A 20,399-nucleotide genomic window follows, 5' to 3' on the forward strand; every position below is an offset into this window, starting at 1 on the left:
CGTGTGAGCTCCCGGCTCCGCCAGCCCTTGAGCCCTTTGTTCCTATCCTGCCTGTTATCCTGCTCACTTTACCGGCTGCTGGAATGGGGAATGCGTGCTGACTTCACCCGTGTTCCTCCGACGGCTCGGCCGGATTGAGGAGATAGAACGTTGCCCGGCCCTGCGCCATGACTCAGACGTGCATCGCCGCCGGATGCCGGACTTAGGCGGAGAGGAGACGGCCGGCCTGCCTGCTGGACACTCGCAGCCTGTGCGGAGCTGCTTTCTCTATCGCGCCCTGCGTCATCTTGCCTGGTGGGAACTGCTGGACGCTGAGACTGCATTGGCTTGGAAGGCGGACGAGACTGCACGGCCGGCTCCTTTGTTGTGTACGAGGTGAGGGCTGCCTGGACTCCATTACGGGATGTCCCCTGATTCGGTGAACCGCCCGTTTGCCCTGACTGCCTGTTCCGATCGGCGGGGGCCCGTTGCTGGCGACGCTGGGCTACCACTGGTCACACCACTGGTCACAATGGGAGAGGGAACTCCTGCTGACTCCTGTCGCACCCCCCCACGTTCTGGCGATCGGCTTGGGGGAGCGTTGGACGTTCCTGTGGATCCACGGGCTGGAGAAGACTGCCCACCCTCGCCCTGTGCTTGCGGCACCGTGGCCGGGCCGGAGTCTGCACTGACTACACCCACATCTGTCCCAGCCGCAGACGGACCGCAGCCTGCCCTGTCCTACGGAGATCTCCTGTCTGCCCTTGGCGATCTGAGATCGGAGCTGCTTCACAACTCCCACAGGCTGAGCAAGAAACTTGACGTAGCCTTGGATCTGGATCGGATGCGGAGAGACTGCTCCCAGCAACAGCTGAACTGTCCCCTTCTGGTGCCTAAGGCTGCTACTGTGTTGCCGAGTGATTTCAGCGGTGGAGAGACCCGTGATGCCTGGACTGGTGCCTGTGAAAGACCGCTTACAGACTCTGCCAATGCTACATTGTCGCCGCACTCGGGGACTGATTCATTGTATCCGCCCTCACCATTGCCGATGTTGTTGCCGGCCCGGCGGCTCCAGGCTCCCTTCGGGACTCTCCTGTGCAAGTATCCGTTTTTCCTCCTGGTGTCCTGGTGTTATCGTAGCACCTTGGAGATGCTTTTGACTGTGTTTGCTGCACTGTTGGGTATTTGGCACCGACCGTCTTATATGTACGGATCTTCTCTTCCTCCCTTGCGCCCATTTTGTTTCTCTACTGAGGGGAGAGGTGGCATTCATCGAGGGCTGGGATCGGGGGGGCTCCTGAGATCGGGACAGGGTTAGGCGGGTTCCTGGTTGTGTTACTTTCTTGCCAGGTGGGGATTGGGGTTGGAATGTTGTACGTACTGGCTGCATGGATCATATGTATGGTGTAGATTGTTTTCCCCCGTCTGTCTCTATTATTGCTAGTGGTAGTTCTGCTTTACAATCATGGCATCCTTCGGGATATTGTGACCTTTGTCAATGGCACAGTCGGCACCATACACTGGCTACCTTGATAAATTGCGGGCTATCGGCTCCGCCACATTCTCTTTGGTTCCTGTCTGCTGGTCATGGAAGTTTATTGTGACAGGGGGGCTATTTGTTTAGGGTAGCGTCCATCTTGCTCTCCTTTGTCTACGTTCTCATTAAGGCGGCCATCTTGTCCCTTTGTTCCGACTGGGGAGGGCTTCTGCTGGGCGTCATGGTGTAATGGTCGCTTGCGACCTGATTAGAGCTGGAGGTCTCCGGGGGTTAACTTTTGTTAGACTAGCTGGTACGATTTCGAATTGTGTCGCCTCTCTGGCGTATGTAATGGTTGTACCTCCCCACATTTGTTCTGCTACTGATGTCTATCCTGGTACTTTCGCACGTGGGGTAGGACTGTGCGTGTCCTGCTATTGCCCTTATGGACGGGGTGATCATTCCAGTACTGGCTCGGGGACCCAGGTGCATCTGATTCAATTCTCCTTTTGGTAGTGTACTTCTCGATATTATTGTTTCACTCGGTAAAAGGGGCTATACATGGCTGGGGGACCGGGAGTCTTGTTAGTGTTAGGGCTCCTCCCCCGTTTCCTTTCTCTTTTGGGAGTGGTAGAATAGCTTGTTCTTTTCTTCCTCCCGATACTTCAAGTGTGAAACTCTTTATTTTCTTATCGTTTCTTTCTTTCTCTTCTATTCTTAGTCTGTATTTCGGGTTCTTTACTGGGCGACAGGCACTTTGCCGGGGGGGGGTAGGCCGTAGCCTCCGGATTGTTGTAGGGTGGGGGGGTAGATTTAGTCTTCCTTTTTTTTTTTTAGTTTCTATGGGCCTTATTTCTCTAATTTCTGCGCTTTCTTGTTCTGGTTTCTGTTCTGGGTCTGCAATAGGGTTTAGTAGGGAGTGGGTGGCGCTGAGGGTGGTGCGTAAATGTGGACTGCAGCTACTGTTGTTTTGTATGGTACTGCCATATTGACGGGGTGTTCTTACTAATGTTGTTCTTATTGATGCTGCCTGCTCATGTTGTGAAACTAATGTCCGGACTCAGTTCTCCTTGATTCTATTCTTCACTGATTTATATTTCAATCAAAACTTTAAAAATTTAACCTTCAATGCTCCTTCTCCTTGGCGGCATGACTCCATTCAGTGTAACTGCTATTAATTGCTGCTATCTTGCCTGATGCCGCTGTGGAACCGCATTGCTCGCACCTGTGCTTAAAGTCCCGTGGCCGGCCTGATGGTTGTAGGCCCGTATTTGTTCTCTTTTCATGCACAATAAAGGTTTAAAAAAAAAAAAAAAAAAAAAAAAAAAGGAAAATGAAATAATTTGTCATGAAGAAATCCCTAATATACAGAGCACTATGCATCAATATATTTCCAATATACATATATTTATAAAGCCATCAATTCCCAACGCTACCCTCAGGAGCTGCATGCCCATAGTGAAACCTTGGAAATGTGTGTGCCATAAATACCAGTGCAAAAATGCATTAAAATCCAACAAGTGTAAGATAGACAAACGTGATGGTGTGACAACGCTCGATAAATAGGACAGATACCTCTCCCAGGAATCCTTCGAAATGCGTGCATCAAGACACAGAGAATAACTGTGCACAAATACACCCGAGCAAAAAGCGCGAGCGCTGAACGACTGAGACAAACCTCGAAGCTGGAGAGCGGAAGCTTTAATAAACGGGAAATACAGAGATGCCCTAAAGTGACGGGCGCTGTTCGGACGTTGCTGAAACGTGCACAATGAAACAATCACTACTAAAGCAGAGAGAGCGTAAAAGGTACACAAGAGAGAAAGGGCTGTGTATGTATCTGTGAATGTGTCAACTTGCAGCAATATGGAGTGGAAAATAGGTCACCTGTAATACAAGAGTGAAGATATGAATATCGGACATAACTAATGGCTAAAGCTACAGGAATGCACGACCTTATTGAAAACACTGACCTAAACATACGCCACTCCTTCCAAACACACTGACGTGAAGACTGCTGGAAATGCAAAAAGCTAAGACGCGGGCATGGAACGGAAAGATATATATAAAGGAAGGACAAGGTCACATGGAGATAAACACGACAAGCAACACTAAAAACAAAACGTGGCAGCCATCTTAGAGGTATACGTAGAATTCAAGCTGCCAAACATCGAGGAATGCCTACACTTAGGCAGGTACTGCTGAAGTAAATCTCCAAACCGAATTCAATAAAAGTGCACGAAAAACATGAATTGTAAACCTAACGGAATGCCGAGTAAAATAGACGCTCAACACCAGTGGCTTATACTTGTGAGCATGCATTCTGACAGGGATGTAACATAGTGAACATCTTGCCTTTCACAGTACATAAAAGCGTAGTGTCCCTATGGTAGAAAATATAAGATGTCCCCAGAACTGTTATACAATAATTCTTTGAGCCTATTAGAATGTTGCATACTGGTCTGTAACCTCTTCTTAGTGTAAAATAAGTGTAAATGGTTGTGAATGTGTACAAGAGGTATGTGCCTCGAGTGACATGTAAAGAACCTCTACGAGAAAGCGTCGTAGGAGAGCTCAAAGTTAAAACTAATGTTGTTCAGGGAGTGAACAATAACAATAAACGAATAAACAGGTGTAGAATATCTAGGACTACTGTTGGGAGGTTAAAGGAAACCTCTTAAGTTCAATTTATCATTCAGTCCCAACGGTTCCATGGTTTGCTATTTTTGATCCACATGACTTCTTATTGTGATAAGAACTGGCTAAGGCCCCTACCTTCTTTGATTTGGATTTTTTCAAGCACCAGAAATCGCACTTGAGAGATGTTCTGCTGTTGTTGTAGCCAGTGTACTACTAAGTTGGAGTTTGCATCGCTGGAGCTACTGTCTCGGCTTCAATCTGGCTCACCCCTGGATGCATGTCCAGCAAGGTGCTTGGGCAGGGTGGCATCGGCAGTAAACAGCTTGCTGAACCCCCTGCTTAACCTGTCTTTGAGCTCCGGAGTGGTGACTCGGGATTGGAAACACGCACTCATTCTGCCGCTGATCAAAAAGCCTCTGTTAGATCCTTTGCTGTTGGCTAACTATAGACCGATCTCCCTCCTCCCTGCTCTGGCGAAGGTGGTTGAGAAGCATGTTCAGCACACACTCACCACCTTTATTGAGAATAACAACATTCTCCATGATTCTCAATCCGGTTTCCGTGCTAATGATAGCACGGAGACTGCCCTCGTGGAGGTGACCGACGCCATCAGGGAGACGCTCGATCTAGGGGGAAAGGCTATGTTAGTCATGCTGGATTTGTCGGCGGCTTTCGACACCGTCCCTCATGCTGGTCTCCTTTTAAGACTCAGGGGTATCGGACTGCGGGGGACGGTGTTGGATTGGTTTCAATCCTTTTTATCGGGCCGCCGACAGGTGATCTGGGCTCCTCCGTTCTCCGCTGAAATGCCATCGCTAGAGGTTGGGGTTCCTCAAGGGTCCATTCTGAGCCCCACCATTTTTAACATCTATATGGCCCCTCTGGCGGTGGTAGCGGAGGCTTATGGGGCCCGGGTCATCTCATACGCTGATGACACCCAGCTTTTGTTTACATGCAGCAAAGGAGAGGCTTTTGACGGCGACAGGATCAAAGACTGTCTGAGTGCAGTCTTTGCGTGGTTTCAGCGGCACAGCCTGAAATGCAACTCGGATAAGTCTGAGTTGCTCTTCTTTGGCTGTGCCCCTGATCCGGACTGGAAGTCCTGGTGGCCCCAGGATATGTTTCCCCCTTGAGAAATCATCTTCCCAAGTGAAAAATCTTGGAGTGGTATTTGATGATGATCTCTCTTTCCGTCCCCATATTATGGGGATATCCGGGAAATGCTTCGGCATCCTTAAGATGCTGAGGAAGTTTCTTCCTTTGCTCTCCCTACAGTATCGGAAGACAGTAGTTCAGGCGCTAGTGGGGTCTCGGTTAGATTACGCTAATGCGCTTTTTGCTGGTCTGCCCAAGTACCTCCTGGCCAGACTGCAAATTGTCCAAAACTCGGCGGCCAGAGCTATATTTGGCCTGCCAAGGAGAGCCAGCGCCCAACTGCTTCTAAACAGGTTGCATTGGCTACCTATTTCCAAAAGAATCAGGTTTAAAATCCTCACGCTGGCCTTCAAAGCCCTTCACTCTGTCGGTCCTAATTATATCAGAAAGCGTACTGCTTTCTATGTGCCGCGGAGGATGCTGCGGTCAGCCGATTTGGCTAAAATGGAGGTGCCTACTGCCAAACGAGTTCGGATGGGAGGACGGTCCTTTCAATTTGTGGCAGCTCGCCTCTGGAACGAGCTCCCTCTCTCCCTCCGCAAAGCTAAGAGTCTCTTAGCTTTTAGGAAAGAGCTGAAGACCATGCTCTTTTCCGCGTAATCACTGCGACTGTGGTGTTGCTGCCTCTGTGTTTTTAGGTTTCAGGTCTCTTTGCCAAAGCGCCGGGACACCCCTTGGGGTAGCCGTGCGCTCTAAAAGTACGGCCTTAACATAACATAACATATTCTTGGTGCTTACCATACTTTTATGTTCCCCTATTCTAGTTTTGAACTTCTTTTAGTTTTTTTCAATAAACAGGAGTCCACATGGACATCTGATGCTGTACACAACGTGAGTGGAATTACAATCTGCAGTGAGCGTAGTGGCGTTTTTTCATGGGTTCTGGGTGGATGACAAAATTCTGATGCATCACGTTGTTACAATGTGTGCAATTGTTGCACTCTCATGCCTAAATTGTGAGTGGTTTCAGTAGTTTTGTACAGAGGAAAAAAAGTTTCCTGTAGCTGTGCGCCCGTTTCATTCAAGACATCTTGCCTTGAATCACCTATTAGTATCAAGTCACCCCAGGGACAGGCAAGCCCTTTGACACCGTGCAGCATTTCTAGTTTGATTATATTTTCACACTATTTGTTCTCACCACATTGCGGATCAATTGTGTATACTCGTAGGTGTGCAAGTGACTACCCCACTTCACATATTTAAGCGTTAACTGCCAACACCCGCCACCTGCACCCACTCTTTTGACATTATGGCTTCTTTTGAGAGTATAGCCAGTACAACAGAAAATAGAGCAGAAACTAAAGCCTACACCACCGAACAGGCCAAAGAAATGTATGCATTAATTAAAGCCACCAAATCCTTCGACACCCATCAAGGATCTACTTTACAGCAACTACAGCACTTAGAGTTCATCATGCGTCGCAAACTGAATCAAAGGCTACACGCCTCGACGCTCAGTCAGTATCACAAACACCAACGAATTCCGAGAGGCTTGCGACTGGCCATCAAACCCCTACTTTTTCATCTACAATTTAACAAACAATTTATGGATAAATGGTAGGCAGTGCTCAATAAGTGTTCTCTTGACTTAATTCTACTAATAGTTGAGGAATTGTCCAAAACAATCACTGAACTCGAGGAGGACATTTATAATATTCAAAAGGATCTCTCCTAACGTATGGATCCAGACGAATGGTCTAAAACTCTTGAACAAATTAACAAATTGTATAGTTACGGTAATGAATTACAAGAAAGCAAATTAAGAATATTTAAACGTGATGCGATTGATTATTGTCTCAATGAGGTGTATACTTGGGCTGAAATGTATTCACAGCGAGACCCACCAAAAAACACCACACCTCTTCTGAAGAAAGCGTGGTATCGGATTGTGACTTGTTACCAACAAGACCACCTCTGCATACAGAAGTCACTGATGCACTGTCAACAAGCAGACATGACAGTGGTGAATTTTCCCAACAACGTCTCAAGTCCCACTGAATCTTTTTTGTCCAAAGGCCAGCAACTAACACAACCTCCGGATCAATCATCCAACAAACCCAACGGAAGCAGTTTAAAACAAGGAGAGGAAAGAGACAAAACCAAGGAAAAGGGATGTCCAAACCTACGGAGTCAAAAGACATCGTCATAAACATCTCTTCTGAAAGTTTAACACCAAAAGAACTGCACGTTCTCAACAAATGAACTTCCTTTGTTGCTACTTACAATACCAACCTTTCTGAAACCGAAATTGCATTTTACAGATTCATGCGCACCATCAAATTATGACACTTTTTTGATAATGTGGTTCCAGACAGTCAAATTTAGGAACCCCTTGAGTACGTGGAATTCAGACCTAAAAGCACCTATACTGCACCTGTATTTCACAAAACAATAGATTTGTTTGAAGCGTTAGTTCTACAAGATTTATGCAAACTTTAGTTTAAACCACCTAAAAGGTCGAATCGGACCAAAACTGAGAGGAGAATTTTACAACAATTGTCCAACAAAAAGGAACTTACATTTCAACGGGCCGACAAAGGCGGTGCATTGATTATCTTGGACACCACCTACTACCAACACAAAATAAGAGAACACTTAACAGATGAGTCAACCTATCTCTAACTTGATCATGATCATACCAACGACATCGTTCAAACTCTCAATAAAATATTGGAACACGCCATCGGCATGGATTGGATCTCTCCAAAAACAAAAGTTTTTCTCATTAAACAATTTCCTAAACGCCCACATTTATATATGCTGCCAGAAATACACACCCATCCAACAGATCCTTCCTTTAGACCCGTGGTTCCCAAACTGTGCGCCGCGGCACCCCAGTGCGCCGTAATGAGGCGCCAGGGGCGCCGCGACCACAATGTGGAAAAGTGAAGCTGAGCCTAAAGGGTCTTTAAAACAACAATGCTTTTGATGGGCCAAGTGTTTAATCTCCTGCAGGCGGATTTCCAGATAACCCTCCTAGAGATGCTGGGGGGAGGGTGGGGGTTGTGTCCCCTAGTGTGCTCGTGATTAGTCGAGGCTAACACCTGCCTTTGCACTAGAGCTTGCACTTTGATGCCTGCCTGCCTGTCACAGAGAGATGCTAATAAAGGCCCCATGCTCTGTAGAGGAAGCTCTTGCTCCCATCACTTCTCAGGCAGTGCTGAATCGCCCTCTGTCCACAGGCTACGTACAGAGAAGCCATGGGTGAGAAACAAATGTCACTTTAAAGGAGTTGTGTTTAACTACAGAGATTAGGGTTCCCCATCTGGCTGCATTGTGTGATCCTGGGTAAGTGACTTTATTTAGTTCCAACAACTAGTCACTCAAATAAGAAGTGGGAAGCATATTCGTGCGTGGGGAATACCTGATTCCAGCGTTCACTTTCCACACTCTCAGTGTTCTTCGGCGATTGACCGACACTGACTGGGCAACTTCTTTCAATGAAATACATTCTTTTTAGAGGGCGCAATTGGTCACCGTTTCACGTGTGATTATCACTTAATCACTTTCTCTATGGGCACCATTGTGTGTCTGAAATACTAAAGCCTTGCACTTATTGGAACGGTAACTTGAGACTATGACATATATATATAGCAAAGCAATAAAACTGTCTGTCTTATTTAAATGCGCAGTGCTTTCGGAAGTATGTCCTTCACACACTTCAATTAAAGGTGGCTTCTGCCTTTGAAATGTGTGGCAGGAGAAAGAACCGCCCTCTATAAGATTCAAATACTTCACCCGGCCCAGCATTACCTATGAACTTCTCCTTCCCAGTTTTTGACCCATATGGACACACGCCAATACATAGATATTGTCGGTCTGTTAGCAACAGTGAGATACGGCTAGACTTAGCCATCGGGAAGCTCTCACTGCTTTGTGGGAGTGCAGCAGAGTACGTTTAACTGCTGGACTCTTGTGTGACTATCAATCATGGGTGTGCAAATCAGTGTATAGGACATGTAACATAAGACAGAGGATAACACGGGGTCAATTCACATGTCATCCATATTGGTAGGCAGTATAGTTGAAGAGTACTTGGTCTGGAGAAGCACAAACTCTAAATTTAAAACGTAACACAATGGATTGGGGCTCTCTTTAATGACAAGAACAGATTTGTACACAAGTGAACCCTTTTCGCAACATTAGAATAATTAAAGTCTGGGGGAAAAACCCATATGTTCTAATCTATACCTTGAAGTCTGCCAGCAGTTCTTTGATGACAGATATTAGCTCACTGTAAACTGCAACTAACAAAAGGAAATGCCTGAACACTGCTAGAGGCCAGGAACAGGGCAGCAGGTGTTTTTATGCCCCTGTTCGAAGTGGACACCCGGTGCAGTGGCACCAGTCGCACCGCCCTAGAGCCGGCCCTGCCTTCACTTTTATGAGTGACGCTATAAAATGTATTAAATGCATCTGAGAGAGAGTGGTTATGGAGACAGTTAAATGGTAGTAGGGAGGGAATCCGTGGCGGAGGTGGTCATTGGGAGGGGGGGTGCCCAAAAACATTATTGCACTGGGCACCACCAGTGCCAAAAGCCGGCCCTGCTGCTGTGCAACAGACTCACAGAATGGACCACCCAGGAATCCAGCACCGTTTTATCATTTATACCCGCGTCCTGATTTATACATACAGGAGAATACGGACAAGTCAGCCTTCCAAAGCCGCATTTATTCCTACTGGCACAGTAAGCAGCCTTTCTAAATTATTTTCCATCCATCCATGACACTCAATATCCGCAAGCCACAGTGTTATTTCTTTAAAATATGTTACTCATGTAAGGAGTGTCTTACAGTTTTTACAAGAGATAATAATTCCTGCTCACTCTACTCCTGTGAGACATACAATGACTCGAATATAAGCCAATTCCGCGCCGTTATGAATAATAATGCTGGTGATACAGGTGTAAAATGGAGGTTGGACAGAAGATCGAAATGGCATTTGATGCATGGAAGCATATTTGGCTATTAATCTTGTATCGTTTCACACTTAACGAGTTTTTATTAAACAACTGTTATCTACTTATTTTGTTACAAATATGATTATAATAGCTTCATTGCATCCCAATTAATGTAAGGAAGACAACAGGAAGTCTTCCCGGGTCGGGCTTGCATCCCCACCCCTCCCGCCCACCGCCCACCGGTAAAAACATGGTGGGGAGCCACTGCCAATTGCCAATTAGGTCAAGGGAGCCATGGGTCAAAAAAGTTTGGGAACCACTGCTTTAGACCCATAGTCTCGGTGTATGGTCAATATTTGAACCACTTGGCAAATATATAGATACATTTTTACAGAATTTCGTTAACACCTGGAAAATCAATATACGAGACACCACTGACTTCTTGAATCAGCTACAATATTTAAACACCACCAATAGTTCCAACTGGGTGCTGTGCACCATCAACGTTACCTCTCTGTATACTACAATGCCTCTCAAGGAAGGAATTGAAGCAGTGGAATGGGCTCTATTAAATTTGTAGAACATTGGAGCACACAAACCTTTTTTGTAGGAATTATTGTCATTCTGTCTGCAGCACAGCTACTTCCGGTGGCAAGATGAGTTTTATCTACAGATAAGCGGAACCAGCATGGGATTTGGAGGGCCCCCACCTACGCCAACATCTTTATGGCTGCTTTTGAAGAACAATATATTCTTCAAAATACTGAATGGAATAAACATCTTGTAACGTACTCTAGGTTCATTGACGACATCTTTTTAGTTTGGTCACACACCATTGAATCACTGGAAGATAACATCAGAGTACTGAACACCAAAAACATCAGAATAAAATGCACACATCACATCAGCACTGAAGAATTGTCCTTCCTAGATGTACTAGTGTCTAAGGGTGATCAAACCATTCATACTAAGATGTTCGTAAACTCCACAGACCCCAACACTCTGTTGTATTAGAGCTTTCACTCTCCACAACTTATTCAAAATCTGCCATTTTCGCAAATGCTCCGTATCAAGTGGATCTCTCCCATATAAGAAGCCTTCAATCATGATATTGATCGTTTAAAAACTAGATTTTTGAATTGTTGATATCCCAAAGAATGTATCACGAATGCAGAAGCACGAGTAGCACTCATTCATCAAAAGGATTTACTCATTAGCAAACCCAAAAAATCCTCCACAACCCGTAGTGTTTTTTTCTCTAAATTCTCCACAAGATGATCAAGCATCAAGAAAATCATCATTAAACTATAGGAATTACTACAAAAAGAGGGAGATTTTAACAATGTATCCAGAGATCAACCTGTATTTGTGTACACACGCAGACTCAACCTGAAGGAACTGCTATCAAAGAAAACTACCAAAACCACTCGCAATTTAGGCACGAGAAAGTGCAACAATTGCACACATTATAACAACGTGATGGAGTAGAATTTTGTCACCCACCCCAGAACCAGTGAAAAAACGCCACTACGCTTCACTGCAGATTGTAATTCCACTCACGTTGTGTACAGCATCAAATGTCCATGTGGACTCATATATCGGAAAAACCGAAAGGAAGATCAACACTAGAATAGGGGAACATAAAAGTATGATACGCACCAAGAATACAAACTCCAACTTAGTAGTACACTGGTTACAACAACAACATAACATCTCTCAAGTGCGATTTCTGGTGCTAGAAAAAATCCAAATGAAAGAAGGTAGGGACCTTAGCCAGTTCTTATCACAACGAGAAGTCATGTGGATCAAGAAATATCAAACTATGGAACCGTTGGGACTGAATGATAAATTGGACTTAAGCTATTTCCTTTAACCTCCCAACAGTAGTCAGATATTCTACAGCTGTTTATTCGTTTATTTTTATTGTTCACTCCCTGAACAGCATTAGTTTTAACTTTGAGCTCCCCATGGACGCTATCTCACCTGTAGAGGTTATTTACATTTCACTTGAGGCACATATCTCTTAAACGCATTCACAACCATTTACACTTGTTACACTACGAATAGGTTACAGACCAGTATGTAACATTGTAATAGGCTCATAGAATTATTGTATGACAGTTCTGGGGAAATCTCATGTTTTCTACCATAGGGCCACTTCACTTGTATGTACTGTTAAAGGCAAGATGTTCCCTATGTCAATCCCCTGTCAGAATGCATGCTCACAAGTAAAAGCCACTCGTGTTGAGCGTCTATTTTACTCGGCATTCCGTTAGGTTTACAATTCACGTTTTTCGTGCACTTTTATTGAATTCGGTTTAGAGATTTACTTCAGCAGCACCTGCCTAAGTGTAGGCATTCCTCGATGTTTGGCATCTTGAATTCTACGTATACCTCTAAGATGGCCACCGAGTTTTGTTTTTAGTGTTGCTTGTCATGTTTATCTCCATGTGACCTTGTCCTTCCTTTATATATATCTTTCCGTTCCATACCCGTGTCTTAGCATTTTGCAGTTACAGCAGTCTTCACGTCAGTGTGTTTGGAACGAGTGGGGTATGTTTTGGTCAGTGTTTTCAATAAGGTTGTGCATTCGGTCACTTTAGCCATTAGTTATATCCGCGATTCATATGGTCACTCTTGTATTACAGGTGACCTATTTTCCACTCCATATTGCTGCAAGTTGACGCATTCACAGGTACATACACAGCCCTTTCTCTCTTGTGTACTTTTTACTCTATCTCTCTGCTTTAGTAGTTATGGTTTCATTGTGCACGTTTCAACAACGTCAGAACAGCTCCCGTCACTTTAGGGCATCTCTGTATTTCCTGTTTATTGAAGCTTCCGCTCTCCAGCTTCGAGGTTTGTCTCAGTCGTTCAGCGCTCGCGCTTTATGCTCAGGTTTATTTGTGTATAGTTATTCTCCATGTGTCTTGACGCACGCATTTCGAGGGATTCCTGGGAGAGGTCTCTGTCCTATTTACCTAGCGTTGGCACACCATCACGTTTGTCTATCTTACACTTGTTGGATTTTAACACATTTTTGCACTGGTATTTATGGCACACACATTTCCAAGGTTTCACTATGGACATGCACGTCCTGAGGGTAGCGTTGGGAATTGATGGCTCTATAAATGTATGTATATTGGAAATATTTTGATGCAGAGTGCTCTGTATATTAGGGATTTTTTGATTGACAAATTATTTCATTTTCACTTACAGTGGCACCTGAGGAAGGGACTGGAGGTCCCGAAATGCATCGGGCCGAAGGTCATCAATCGTCACTGCTTTTGTTTTGATGTTGACATTGTTACAATGCTTTGTTTATGTTGTAGTGACAGTCATGAAGCTACAACAAATTGAGTCATGAAGAAATGACAAATGAATTAAAACAGATTTAATGACGTGTAAACCTGTACGTTATCTGAAGTAAATGACAATTAATTGAGACATAATTGAGAAATTATTAATTTTTGCTCTTGGTAAATTTTTGTTTGTGTTGCATTGTATGAAATTTGACAAATTTCAGAAAAAAGTTTTGTACAGGGGTAAAAAAGTTTCCTATAGCTGCACGCCCGGTTAATTCAAGACATCTTGCTTTGATTCACCTATTAATTCTGTCAATATACCATATAAATAAGCATAAGATTTTTTTTTTTTTTTAAAGAACTCAGATTCTGCACAATGGCAAGTCTAGTCGGTGTTTATGAAAATCGTTGAAGACTTATTGATGGAGAACAGCAGCTTTCAAATTAAGTAGTATGAGAGAAGGTTTGATTTGCGATGGAGTTAAGGGGATATAAGATGGAGCTCTCAGGTCAACTGTAAGTGAGTTTGGTTACAATCACTATTTTGAAGGACAGGTGAGACCAAATTTATGTATTTAGTACCTGCTATCAGAGTCCGTTTGAGGGTATGAACAACTCTAGCAATAAGGAAGAATGTTTTGTTCTCTGGGGGAGAAGGAATGAGTAGCCAAAGGACAGTAAGTAGTCTAAGCTGCTGGGAACAGTAGATTCGGGCCACTGATTTGTTTTAGATGTTTGAATAGCTTCCCCATGACAGACATTCAGAGACGCTCAACTGGAGGTGGGTGGTGAACTTTGGAAAGATGAATCAGATGTGCCCATCAGGCTGGCAAACAAATAGTTTTAGGGAATGTATATTTCTTCAGGAACACTGTAAATACAATCATATTCCACACATAGAAAAAACAGCCTATTTTTAACATGCTGGCCTTTGAATGAAGCAGTGTTCTCTGAAAATTATTAGGGACCGATAGTGAAAGATGGCTTTGTGTTGTTATCAACCTCTTTAGCAGGCAATTTAAGTCTTTCAAAAATAGGGTATTAGAATGTTAGAGGGTGGGGGCTGTTAAACTAACCAAAAGCTAAAGAAAAAGGTTAAATCATGGTAACAAATAAAAAAATAAAAAAGAAAGTGGAAGGTAAAAGTGTTGCCTTTCACCACACAGACAGCAGCCTAACTCCAAAAACATACTTCTTCTAATAAACAAAAAGCCAGATTTGCAGTCATTTGCGGATGTCCAGGTTTTCCCAAAAATATATATATCATTAAGAACCAAAGTGATACTCAGATCAGGTACCTAAAAATCAACTGTTAAAATCTATCCCAGTAATAGACAGAACCTTCTAACAAATAGCTAAGGAAAATTGAGGACAGTTTAAAGAAGCATCTATAAATGGGAACAAGCTATTAAAGGATGCTCCAAGAAATATTCTTACCTTCAACTGTAACTTCAATCTCTGGAACTTTTGCTTTTCGTATACTGCTTTTTGGAATTTCTGAAATCTGCAACTCTATAAACAAAACACTTTGTCATTTTACGATAACATTAAAGTAACTTGGCAGAATGTTTAAATGTAAAAGTAACAAAATACTACGAGTCTAAAGGTTTCATGAGCCAAATACAATGCACACAATATTGTGTTATTTGTTTGCAACAATTGTTTTAAATATAATCCTAGTCATAGAACAGTAATACAGGGTCTGCACAATGAAGTTTATGCAACAAAACATGTACAGCATTAAAACTCCACAGAAATGTAGTGTGTCATGTGAACCAAACAGCAACTCTTGTATGGGTAACTTAGGTTATGGTTAATTTTAGGGTGGCTTATGTGACCTCATCATCAGATCCTTCATCGCTACAGATGGGAGGCGTCCATTGATACCTGCTTGGTTATAAAAATGAGCCCCAGAATTTTAGAGGTGAGGTATTGGGAACAGAAAAGAGACTGTTAAAGCAGGAAGGTGGTGAAAAGATGTGATAACTAAGAAAACTTAAATATGACTGGGGTAGGGAAGAGAGCAACAAGGCAAAAGGGTGGCAAGCCAGTCATAGTATCAATCAATCAATTAGGAGTTTGTAAAGCGAGATGACTCGCCTGTGAGGGTCTCAAGTCAGGGAACAAGGTAAGGGAGACTTTTAAAGGAGACTTTCTCACTGCCTCACACATCATTAACAAGACCTATGCACACTATTTCAGATCGGCCCGCTTAACCTATTCCCCCACCTCTCGAAAACCGTAATATATAAAGAAATAGAGCAAAAAGCGATGAACACAATGGTGGAGAGTCAAATACTGGGTACAACCGAGATCACTTCATATACATATCGCCCCTGCTCTCCATTGCAAAAGATTTCTGGGATTCACTTGTTGAGAAATTGAGGGGCCAGCTCAGACTTTATTTCACACAGGTAGTCTGAGTTATCCAGCTCCTTCAGTGCCTCACCAGACAACTTGAAAAAAGGCTTAAACTTCACAGGGAACTTCTTGTAAATACTATTGGCATTCGGGTAATACGAAACTGGTTAATTATCAGTCGCAATCATTTGCAGCATGGAACTCTTCTAGGTTCACATACTTTATATTATTCCAATGCCCACATAGTATTTCTTTCTGGGCACAGTACAGTAGGTGGAATCTATGAGGCTGAGCACAAGCACACAATGCCCAAGTGATTGCCTCCATTTTCACATTATTTTTGCCCTATTTTAGAATATTCTTGTACTATTTTCCTGCCTCCTTTAACAAAGAGGTGTAGTTAGAATGTTACTCTAACTTTGCAATCCGCTCTGAGTAACGGCTCTAGATTAAATGGGCCTCACCCGCTTATTTATCCTCTTTCTCACCAAATGACATGAGTGTGGATATCTTAAAGAACAGGACAAAATGTTAATATATACACACACCGAATCAGACACTCCGGGCAGGTATGTCACAGTGCACGGCATTTTAGAGGGACATCACCTTACATTACGGAATTTCTACGGTTTGTACATGGATGATCCCCACCAACTGGGCGGCCATACTAGGCACCTCCACCAAGTCTATACTATGGGGCGTGGCCTTCAACTGTTATGGGGACAGACAGATTTCATACTGGAAGGAGGCCTGCACTGGCTGCGTCCACTATCCTCAGCTAGACTGCAAGTGTCCACGCACTCTAACATGTGGCACACGCAACACCCCATGCAGCAGGCAGATACATATATAGCCTCAGTACGCGCTATGTGGTCCAGATTCGACATCTGGTTGATGTTAGCTGATATTAGTACATGGGCTGAAAAAATACGCCACCTTGCCTTCATCATTTAAGACCACTCACCAGTGCTGCTACAATTGGACATTCCAGGAGCGATGGCAACACCTGCACTAGGCACATACCCTCAGATACATTAAGTCGTGCTGCGTCAATAAATCTTGGCGTATTTCAAATTAAATGAGGGCTTGGTGCTAGGGATGGATATGTTGTGGGAGACATTGAAAATGGTCATTCGAGAATACAATATTTCAAAGAATCACATTGTGCTGAAATTAATCTGACAACAGTTTACAACCCTAGAGTGAGACTGTGAGGAAATGGGGTGTATTATATGGTGTGGTTGTGCAACCATACTGTGTAATACACTCACCCACCTCTTTAGGACCCTAGGGTTTCATTTGTCAAACACTTCAGCGCAATCATGGGTAGCTGTGGCTCTGAGCAAAAAGGCTTACACAAAGTAACAAATGTAAAGCATTTAAACAGCAACAAAACAATTGAAGACAATCGACAAGACACCAAAAAAATCCAACACAATTTATACAAATAGGCTGCATTTTCAAGTAATTTTTGGCACCATACGTAAAAGATTCACCGGAGGGTTCCAGCGATATAGTATTTACAAAGTACAGTAAATCCGAGCATTTCACTCAACCGGGAAAAAGCATTTGCAAATTCAACAAATTGGACACTTGGAAACTTTTTTTGAGAAAAAGGTTGGTCAAGTTGTAATGCAGTCAATTAGAGTTACTTATGGGTAACCCAACCCGATTAGCAAGGCCTTCAGAAACCAGTACCACCTCAGAATTAGCATTGTTCCAGCAGTTCCAGTCACTTTTTCCTCTGTCAATTAATTCCTAAGGAAGTGTCCTGATGTAAAGGAATATCTGTTAGAGACACAGTCTAGCCGCAGATTCCTTCACTTTGAATTCTCTCCAGGCACCAGTCTGGATCCAGAAATTATTCAGCAGTACCGCTCCATGCCACGGGACGGCGTCGTACGGCTCTGCGGTGACGTCATCTCCGGATAGGACGTCAGCAGAGCCATACAAGTCACCTACGGCGCGCAAACGTCAGTTTTTTCTGTGAAGCCTTCCGCCAGAACGAGGAGCCACTACAGAAACTAGATTTGGAAAAAGTGTGCCAAAAAAGATCAAAAATCTTTGAAACATTTTTAAAGACTATACACTCTATAAACCATTCTGCAATGGTAATACATGGTATGGCAAACGCCAACAGAACCTACAACAATACCAGGTTGTGCGAAGTTCACATATTACGCGACATACTGACAGTAGCAATGTAAAGGTATTAAGATACCAAGAAGACTTTCATAGAAAAAAACACAGAAATTAATACTACCCACTGGTGTGCCAACCAGAGTAAGGAGAAAAAAAAAACCTCACTCTACCAACCACATACACATGGAGATGGATGTTATTGCAACACATAAAACAAAAGTGAAGTGGCCAGGTCAAGCAATTTGTTTAGTCCCAAAATAGATTGAGATAGTGATCTCTGGTACATAAATCCACCACTGAAGGGTATAACCGTTACCTCAAATGTCATTCGCAGAGCGGGGATGATGGTCAGGGCGTTAAGGAATCTGCGGCTAGACTGTCTCTCTACCAGATATAGCGTTACTTAAGGTGAGTAACTTTTACATCTGATAGAGATATCTAGCCGCAGATTCCTTAACTTTGAATTACATACCATAGCTATACCCCATTGGAGGAGGGTCTGCAAACTAATCCCACAAAGGTTCTCAAGGAGAACTAGGTGGTCAACAAAAGACTGACCAACAGCATATGGGAATAGTGAAAGAAGAGCTTGGCTCTTAATAGAACCCATTACTTATGTTATGGAGCATATAAATAAAAGTAACTCTACAGGCCTGAGAGGTTCCAGTAACTCTACAGGCCTGAGAAATTGGTCCTTGAGGGAATGAGTTAAAAATAAAACCTTTAGAATCTTCTGACAGAGGACAGACTTGACCCCTTACCCTAAAGGCAAAAGAAGACTGAATGACCAAGAAGGTCAAGCGCAGGATAGAATACACAATCTCTGCTGTTTCTGACAATATAAAACATAAAAAGAGATGTCCAACTGCAAACCTAATAGGACCCTCAGAACCCATTACCCGAAGGAAATATGAATAAAACCCCTTTGTCATTATTAATATAGTGCGGGCAATTTGAAACTGAAACATCCATTCAATGACTTCAAAGACGCATATATAGACAAATATATAAATTGATATACATATATCATATATCTATATATTTATATAAATTGATGTACATATAGACTCCTTTGAAGAAAAAAACAACTTGTAACATCCTGACCCAGCCCTAACGGCAGGAGCATGCAAGGATGAGCATCCAGAGCTCACACGCCTTGAACATATACAGAAATGCATCAGCAGATATTCCTATTGACAGAATTCTGCTGGCTAATGAATACTGCAAGACGCAAGGGCATATAAAACATGCCCACCACTGTATCAAAGTTCGAAAGACAGAACATAACTTAGAATTTCAATAATCTCTGGTTATAAGGGCGAGCAAAAAGGTACCTCCTGTTCCTATCTATTCTCTTAAAAAAAAAAACCAAGTTGATGTAGCAAAAAGGGGCGCTTACAAGCACAGTTCAATAGAAGTAGAGCCTTGTCAACAACAGGCGCCTTTAAAACTTACGATACATGACAATATGCGAAACACTGCAACACATAGTAATATGTATGCTCTGTATATCATCTTACATAAAAGCCCGGAAATGAGGGATTTGGTAAAAATACCCCGCTCCAGGAAGACAGGAGGGGTGGGTGCCACCACCACAACAGTATATGTCAGAAGAAAATTGCAGTCTGAAGCACAAGTTACTACTTGTGTAACGATATATATGTAAGAGACATTAGTTGGTGATAGATTCCTTACCTTAGAATATCCCCAGACGTCAGACTGGATCCGGAAAGTTTTCGCTAGCAGTACCTCTGCGCATCAGTAGGTGGCGTCGTGCGGCTCCACGTCCGTCGCTGGCGCCGTAAGCGCCGAGATGACGTTTCCGGAGACTACTTAGGCGCCACCCATGCGCGCTGACGTCAGTTTGCATATGACTTTCCGCGCCAGGAACGCAGAGCCATGCAAGAAACTGACCACTGGTGCCAAGAAACTAGGGGCCTGAAAGGGATGTCCTTAACCCTAGAAATCAATTCGCAGAACGGGGAGGATGGGCGGGGCGGTAAGGAATCTATCAGTAACTAATGTCTCTTACAGATATATGGTTACACAGTAAGTAGTAACTTGTGTATCTGAAAGAGACACGTTAGTGATAGATTCCTTACCTTAGAATAGATACCCCAGCAATACCAACCCCGGTGGTAGGTCTGCGAACAAGATTACACCAGATGGTAACGGAGAACAGTACGGCCAAAGAAGCCGTCTCTCCGGACTGGACTGTCAAGGCAGTAATGCTTGGCAAATGTGTGCAGCGAGGCCCACATAGCTGCCTGATAAATGTCCTGCAAGGGAACGCCGAGTCTTAAAGCAGTAGTGGCTGCTGTTGCCCTGGTAGAATGGGCACACAGCCCCACAGGAGGATCCTTCTTAGCCAACGAGTAACAGGCCTTGACGCAGAGAACGACTCACCGAGAGATGGTCCTTTTGTGCACGGGCCAAAAA

The 20,399-nt window shown here is 43.6% G+C and overlaps 1 protein-coding gene across 8 annotated transcripts in view; it reads right to left on the minus strand.

Annotated features, from left to right (window-relative positions):
* Positions 1-20,399, minus strand: part of GTF2I (general transcription factor IIi) — a 1,750,178-nt gene that overhangs the window by 459,314 nt on the left and 1,270,465 nt on the right. For all 8 annotated transcript variants that reach the window (XM_078679426.1, XM_078679427.1, XM_078679425.1 and 5 more), the window contains exon 23: positions 14,895-14,969. In XM_078679426.1, coding sequence (XP_078535552.1) covers positions 14,895-14,969 — 75 coding nt within the window. The remainder of the gene's footprint in view (positions 1-14,894; positions 14,970-20,399) is intronic.

The sequence above is a fragment of the Lissotriton helveticus genome, chromosome 3_1 (assembly GCF_964261635.1).
Source record: "Lissotriton helveticus chromosome 3_1, aLisHel1.1, whole genome shotgun sequence".
Taxonomy (NCBI): domain Eukaryota; kingdom Metazoa; phylum Chordata; class Amphibia; order Caudata; family Salamandridae; genus Lissotriton; species Lissotriton helveticus.